The sequence below is a fragment of the Octopus sinensis genome, linkage group LG27 (assembly GCF_006345805.1).
Source record: "Octopus sinensis linkage group LG27, ASM634580v1, whole genome shotgun sequence".
Classification (NCBI taxonomy): Eukaryota; Metazoa; Mollusca; class Cephalopoda; order Octopoda; family Octopodidae; genus Octopus; species Octopus sinensis.
Genome location: NC_043023.1, coordinates 13,799,715 through 13,807,742, shown reverse-complemented (window position 1 = coordinate 13,807,742; position 8,028 = coordinate 13,799,715). Strand labels below are relative to the sequence as shown.

The 8,028-nt window shown below is 43.2% G+C and overlaps 1 protein-coding gene across 1 annotated transcript in view; it reads right to left on the bottom strand.

Moving 5' to 3' along the window:
• Positions 1–2,664: 2,664 nt before the first annotated feature.
• The window catches only part of LOC115225357 (transmembrane protein 11-B, mitochondrial), a 7,284-nt gene continuing 1,920 nt past the window's right edge, over positions 2,665–8,028 (bottom strand). Inside the window, exon 2 of the mRNA XM_029796307.2 lies at positions 2,665–3,280. Within this exon, the coding sequence (XP_029652167.1) occupies positions 2,698–3,280 (583 nt within the window). The 3' untranslated portion in view covers positions 2,665–2,697. The remainder of the gene's footprint in view (positions 3,281–8,028) is intronic.

The window sequence follows — 8,028 nt, the reverse complement described above, 5'->3', positions numbered from 1 at the left end:
AAGTCTCATCTGACTAGTTTGAACATAAAACAAGTACATAGGCACAGGAGTGGCCGTGTGGTAAGTAGCTTGTTTACCAACCACATGGTTCCGGGTTCAGTCCCACTGTATGGCACCTTGGGCAAGTGTCTTCTACTATAGCCTCGGGCCGACCAAAGCCTTGTGAGTGGATTTGGTTGACAGAAACTGAAAGAAGCCCGTCGTATATATATATATAGGCATAGGAGTGGCTGTGTGGTAAGTAGCTTGTTTACCAACTACATGGTTCCAGGTTCAGTCCCACTGCGTGGTACCTTGGGCAAGTGTCTTCTACTATAGCCTCGGGCCGACCAAAGCCTTGTGAGTGGATTTAGTAGACGGAAACTGAAAGAAGCCCGTCGTATATATGTATATATATATATATATATATGCATGTGTGTGTCACCCCCAACATCGCTTGACAACTGGTGTGTTTACGTCCCCGTAACTTAGCGGTTCGGCAAAAGAGACTGATAAAATAAGTACTAGCCTTACAAAGAATAAGTCCTGGGGGCAATTTGCTTGACTAAAGGCGGTGCTCCAGTATGGCCACAGTCAAATGACCGAGACAAATAAAAAGAATATTTGGGTCAGATATGACTGGTTTAATCCTTCAGCATTCAGATTATCTGCCAAATATAATCCTTATTTATTCACATTGTTCTGAATTAATCATTCAGTATCTTTACATATTTGAGATTTTGATGATTGTTTAGTTTTAGAATGGCATTGTAAGATTAAGTGAGAACAACCAGATCTGGCTGGTTCAAACATGAACAGGTAGAGTATTTGAGTTTAAATACGACAGAATTAAAAGGAAACAAGAAAAAAATAAAGTACTAGTATGCCGTCAACTTAACGTGACAGTCCCATAAAGGGAATTACACCACCGCTGTTTAGCCCTAGGAAGCAGCACCGCTTCCTGTTGGCCTTGACACATTTCTTGTGTCCTTATGTTTACAAGGGGTAGACAGGCACCCCCATCCAGCTAAGCCTGAATCCAGAGACTAGTTTCTGAGTCTAGGAAATGTGTCAAGGATGACAGGGAGCAGTGCTGCTTCCTAGGGCAAAACAGCAGTAGTATTTATTCCCTTCATGGCTCCTGTGCCGGTGGCACATAAAAAGCACCATCCGAACGTGGCCGATGCCAGTGCCGCCCCAACTGGCTCCTGTGCCGGTGGCACATAAAAAGCACCATCCGAACGTGGCCGTTGCCAACGCCACCTTAGCTGGCTTCCGTGCCGGTGGCATGTTAAAAGCTCCAATCGATCGTGGATGATGCCGGACCCCCCTGGCACCTGTGCAGGTGGCACGTAAAAAGCACCCACTACACTCGCGGAGTGGTTGGCATTAGGAAAGGCATCCAGCTGTAGAAACTCTGCCAGATCAGACTGGAGCCTGGTGCAGCCCCTGGCTTCCCAGACCCCGGTCGAACCGTTCAACCCATGCTAGCATGGAGAACGGACGTTAAACGATGATGATGATGATGATGGTACTGTCACATTTAGTTGACAGTATACGACTACTTTAACGAATCACTACGGTATAAATCTCTCAGAGATTTAGAAATGCATTATTTCTAAGAAAAATATATCCATTGAGAAAACACAGAATTATCTTGTAGCTTTGATTTGAGATTTCAATGATGTGATTGATTATTTTTAAAATGACATTGTAGGGTAGGTGTGAAAAGTATGATTCAACTGGTATGAACATAAATCAGGTAGATTATTTGGGCTGGATATGACCAGTTTAAGCCTGTAGCATTCAGGTAAATCTGTCAAATGTAATGCTAGGTGTAATGCTTATTAATGGGTGCAAAGAATAAAAAGTTTTGAATAGACTGAAGATCTAAACGCCCCCGGTTCATTCCTGGGTTTCGGCATCCGGCGGCTGATAATATTTTTAGGCATAGGAGTGGCTGTGTGGTAAGTGGTTTGCTTACCAACAACATGGTTCCGGGTTCAGTCCCACTGCGTAACACCTTGGGTAAGTGTCTTCTACTATAGCCCCGGGTCGACCAAAGCCTTGTGAGTGGATTTGGTAGACGGAAACTGAAAGAAGCCCGTTGTATACATGTATATATATATATATGTGTGTGTGTGTAAATGTTTGTGTTTGTTCCCCCAACATTGCTTGACAACCAATGCTGGTGTGTTTACGTCCCTGTAACTTAGCGGTTCGGCAAAAGAGACCGATAGAATAAGTACTAGGCTAGTACTAGGATGGTAATTACATAGAACATAGGCGCAGGTGTGGCAAAATTGCTACCCAACCACAAGGTTCCAGGTTCAGTCCCACTGCGTGGCACCTTGGGCAAGTGTCTGCTAGTGTAGCCTCAGGCTACTTTTTTAAAACTTTGTACTTATTCTATCGCTCTCTTTTGCTGAGCTGTTAAGTTATGGGAACATAAACACACCAACACCAGTTGTCAAGTGATGATGGTGGGGGCAAGCACACACACACAAACCACACCCCAAACATAAGTACACACACACACAAACACACATGCGCAAGCACACACACACACACACACAAACACACACACACAAACACACACAAATATACAAACACACACACACACACACACACACACACACACACACACACAAATCTATAAAGAAAGAAAGAAAGAAAGAACATGGCTTAGAGAGAAAAATAACTTTTGTTCCAAGCACTTTATTTGATATACCATTTATAAATTCTTCGGCCACAAATCCAGGCGGCTAAGATGACTGTGGCATTACAGACTAAGTTTTGAACAAATTTATTTGAGTGGACAATGACCAGTGGAGTGTGGCCGTCATCGCTTCCGTCATCGTCATTACTGTCGCCGCTGATTGACCCTCCGACCACGGCGACACTTGTGACAGTGCTGTTTTGGACGTCGGAGTCTGCTAGTAAAGTCCTCAGGTGTTCGGCGTTCGTTTCGACCTCGTACGCCGAGCATGGGTCAGTCTGCCAGGACAGGGCGTGAATGCCGCCGGCCAGCAGGCTGAGTAGACCCCATGAGCAGATCAGCAGGCTGTTCTGTGGCCAGATCTCGTAGGTGATTGCACAGCCGAGGCCGGAGATGACCGCAGTATTTTGGAACCAGTGTCCGAGGGATATCCACCACCGAGTGTCTTCGCCTAGGGATTTCACTCGGATTATGATGGCCTTGGCTTTGGCATAGAGCAAGTGGTCAAGCTGGATCTCCCGCTTCTCTCGGTCGGACGGACTTCCCAACTCTTCACCACGAAACATCACGGCATCACCAGAGCTAAATGTTAAAAAAAAGAAACAAACAAAAAAATCAATTATAAAATGGAAAAAAAAAACTAACAAAAAATCAATTATAAATTGTAAAAAAAAAAAAAATCAATTTTAAACTGTAAAAAACAAACAAACAAGCATTTAACTGCTCAATATGTAGAGTAACAGGAATATCAAAAAGGGCACATAAAAAGCACCCACTACACTCACGGAGTGGTTGGCGTTAGGAAGGGCATCCAGCTGTAGAAACACTGCCAGATCTGACTGGCCTGGTGCAGCCTTCCAGCTTCACAGACCCCAGTTGAACCGTCCAACCCATGCTAGCATGGAGAACGGAAGCTAAATGATGATGATGATGATTATATATATATATATATATATATATATATATATATATACACACACACACCACACGTAAAAAGCACCCACTACACTCACGGAGTGGTTGGCATTAGGAAGGGCATCCAGCCGTAGAAACACTGCCAGATTTGACTGGGCCTGATGAAGCCTTCTGGCTTCACAGACCCCAGTTGAACCGTCCAACCCATGCTAGCATGGAAAACGGACGCTAAATGATGATGATGATGATTATATATATATATATATATATATATATATACACCACACACACACACACACGTAAAAAGCACCCACTACACTCACGGAGTGGTTGGCGTTAGGAAGGGCATCCAGCTGTAGAAACACTGCCAGATCTGACTGGGCCTGATGAAGCCTTCCAGCTTCACAGACCCCAGTTGAACCGTCCAACCCATGCTAGCATGGAAAACGGACGCTAAATGATGATGATGATGATTATATATATATATATATATATATATATATACATATATATATACACACACACAACACACACACGTAAAAAGCACCCACTACACTCACGGAGTGGTTGGCGTTAGGAAGGGCATCCAGCCGTAGAAACACTGCCAGATCAGACTGGGCCTGATGAAGCCTTCCAGCTTCACAGACCCCAGTTGAACCGTCCAACCCATGCTAGCATGGAGAACGGAAGCTAAATGATGATGATGATGATGATGATACACCTCCACGCATATAATATATGTACCGTAAATCCTTGAGTATAATATGTAAGGGATTTTTAGGGGGCTGTCATCATCATCATCGTTTAAGATCCGCTTCCCATGCTTGCATGGGTTGGACGATTGACTGAGGGCTGGCGAACCAGATGGCTGCACCAGGCTTCAATCTTGATCTGGCAGAGTTTCTACAGCTGGATGCCCTTCCTAACGCCAACCACTCCGAGAGTGTAGTGGGTGCTTTTATCTGCCACCGGCATGGGGCCAGATAGCCGCTCTGGCAGTGATCACGCTCAGATGGTGCTCTTAATACCCTATTAGCACGGGACTTGAGTGCCAGTAAGGCGATGCTGGTAATGATCACGCTCGAATGGTGTTTTTAAGAGCCACTGGTACGGAACCCAGTTAGCCACTCTGTCAATGATCACCCTTGTATGGTGCTCTTTGCACCCTGCTAGCACGGACGCCAGCCATCGAATTTGATTTTGATTTCACTTGCCTCAACAGGTCTTCGCAAGGAGTGTTTTAGTGTCCAAAGAAGGAAAAGGTACGCATAAGTGGGCTGGTTACACCCCTGGCATAGGCCACGAGATTATGGTCTCATTTGGCTTGCCGGGTCTTCTCATGCATGGCATATTTCCAAAAGTCTCAGTCACTAGTCATTTCCTTGGTAAACCTTGTGTATAATACGCACCCCTTCTCTAACTTGAGTTGTGCATAATCAAGCCAGCAGCACCTAGTCGAACAAACACTTCCGTGCATGCGTAATACAATAATGGTGATGTTCTTAACTGTTATATGGGAATGTAAATATGTTTGCAAATTGTTTTTGTTACTTGTTATTCTGTGTTCTGAATTTATTTTAATAAATGTTGCTTACTGCAAGTTTAGGGGGCTGTACCTCTGAAAAACCTAAACCTTGTGTATAATACGCACCCATTCTCTAATTTGAGTTGTGTGTAATTAAGCCAGTAGCACCTAGTCGAACAAACACTTCCACACACGCGTAATACAATAATGGTGATGTTCTTAACTGTTATATGGGAATGTAAATATGTTTGCAAATTGTTTTTGTTACTTGTTATTCTGTGTTCTGAATTTATTTTAATAAATGTTGCTTACTGCAAGTTTAGGGGGCTGTACCTCTGAAAAACCTAAACCTTGTGTATAATACGCACCCATTCTCTAATTTGAGTTGTGTGTAATTAAGCCAGTAGCACCTAGTCGAACAAACACTTCCACACACGCGTAATACAATAATGGTGATGTTCTTAACTGTTATATGGGAATGTAAATATTTTGGAAATTGTTTTTGTTACTTGTTATTCTATGTTCTGAATACTTTTATTTTAATAAATGTTGCTTACTGCAAGTTATGGATGATTCTTTTATGACTTCATTGCTTTCAGGCTTAGCTTAAGGTATTTTCGCGCCCAACATCACAAAATGCGTCTGAATAAACATTGCCGGACAGCAAATAGAGACTCGGACATTGCTTAGAAAATATTTTTCATTTTTAACCTCATATATAGTACACACTGTGGAGGTGCAATGACCCAGTGGTTAGGGCAGCGGACTCGCGGTCATAGGATCGCGGTTAGGATTCCCAGACCGGGCGTTGTGAGTGTTTATTGAGCGAAAACACGTAAAGCTCCACAAGGCTCCAGCAGTGGGTGGTGGTGATCCCTGCTGTACTCTTTCGCCACAACTTTCTCTCACCCTTTCTTCTGTTGGCCTGCTCACTTAGCCAGCGGGGTGGCGTCATTTGAAGGCTAAAACAATGCGAAGCGCATTGTGACCAGCGATGTGTAGCAACATCTGATGGTCTGGTCGGTCACGGTGATCACAGTGATATAGTAAACACTAGGGATTTTGACCTTTAAATTCTGGGGAAAAAATGCGGATTATACTTGAGGATTTACGGTATAGTTATCACACACTAGCAGCATAGCCCAGGTATGTAAGAGCCCCTGGAGCAGACATGATGCTCGCTGGGAATTTTTTTAAAAATTCCTGCCAATTTGAGAAAGATATTGTCGAAAATATGTCATCTTGAATTTGAACACGATTTCCCAAAATGGCATGATTTTATCGATTTTTTCTGATGGTAAGGTATTGCATGGAAACATAACGTCAGAATTAAGTTTCTTAGGGTAACATTAAGCTTCACCATGAGTTTGGTGGAAATCGATTGCAAGTTGCGAAAACTACAACAGAAAATGTGTTGCAAATAAAAAGCTTAGATTCTCGACCCCATGTCGAATTTATCGATTTTTTTCAGAACTGGGGGAACTTTTCAAAATTTTCGCTGCATTAGTTTTGAATTATGACATTGGGCTATGTGTGTGTCAAGTTTCATCAGAATCGGTTGAAAGCCGTAGTCAGGGTGAGGGTACAACCTGACAGACACACAAACTGCCGTTTATATAGAGAGAGATTGGTGTTGGTTGTATATCTGAAACACATGCACAGCCAGCTTCACTATTTTAGCGGCGCTGGCATCAGCCAAATTTGGATGGTGCTTTTTATGTGTCAGCGGCCTCCATGAAATTCGTGGTCCCATATCTTTTATCGACATTCAAACTGTTGATGGTTCTGTTTGTGCTTCAAATAGAGAGGCAGATTTTGGGTTCAGTTTGTTACAGAATGATAATCATTGGATGGCAGCCATATCAGAAGCTTCTGTGTCTTGCACAGGAGGCAATTTAAGAACACTGTTTGCCATTCATCATCATCATCATCGTTTAACGTCCGTTCTCCATGCTAGCATGGGTTGGATGGTTCGACCGGGGATCTGGGAAGCCAGAAGGCTGCACCAGGCACCAGTCTTATCTGGCAATGTTTCTACGGCTGGATGCCCTTCCTAACACCAACCACTCTGTGAGTGTAGTGGGTGCTTTTTACGTGCCACCTGCACAGGTGCCAGGCGAGGCTGGCAACGGCCACGGTCGGATTGGTGCATTTTACGTGCCACCGGCCCGGAAGCCAGTCAAGGCGGCGCTGGCATCGGCCCGGATAGTGCTTTTTACGTACCACCAGACCAGGGGTCCTGGCTGGTTCACTTCTATATTTAAGAGATGAGGAATTATGTACATGATTTACATTATTTACAATTGACAGATATTTGTCCTCATCTTGTTTGTTGTTAACACAACATTTCGGCTGATATACCCTCCAGCCTTCATCAGGTGTCTTGGGGAAATTTTGAACCTGGGTTCTCATTCCTGATATACGAATAAGTTTGGATTCTTCATAACTTGCAGAAGAGTTGCTGAAGCATGGAATAAACTGCCTGCGTCAGTTGTTGACTGCCATGACACTGCATCCTTTAAGGCCCTCATGCTTTCCGAAATCCGCCGAAACTACACCTGATTATATATACACTTTAGACGAGTTGTAGTGCACCTGAGCACTGTACACAATTATTATTATTATTATTATTATTATTAAAAATGGATATTTCTTAAAGAAATTTTCAACAAATACCTTTTGGGTATTATATCAAAATTTAATATGAAAAATCTTTTTACAAAAGGGAGTGACGGGATTTTCCTATAATTCACATGCCTCGACTTTGTTTCCTCATAGCTTTCTGGTTGTTCATTATGTGCTATAAGCCCGGAAAATGTCATTTATTTTTTTTAAATATTTCCCAAATTCCAGAAGGGAAATAGAGGGACAGACCTCAGAAGTATTTTCA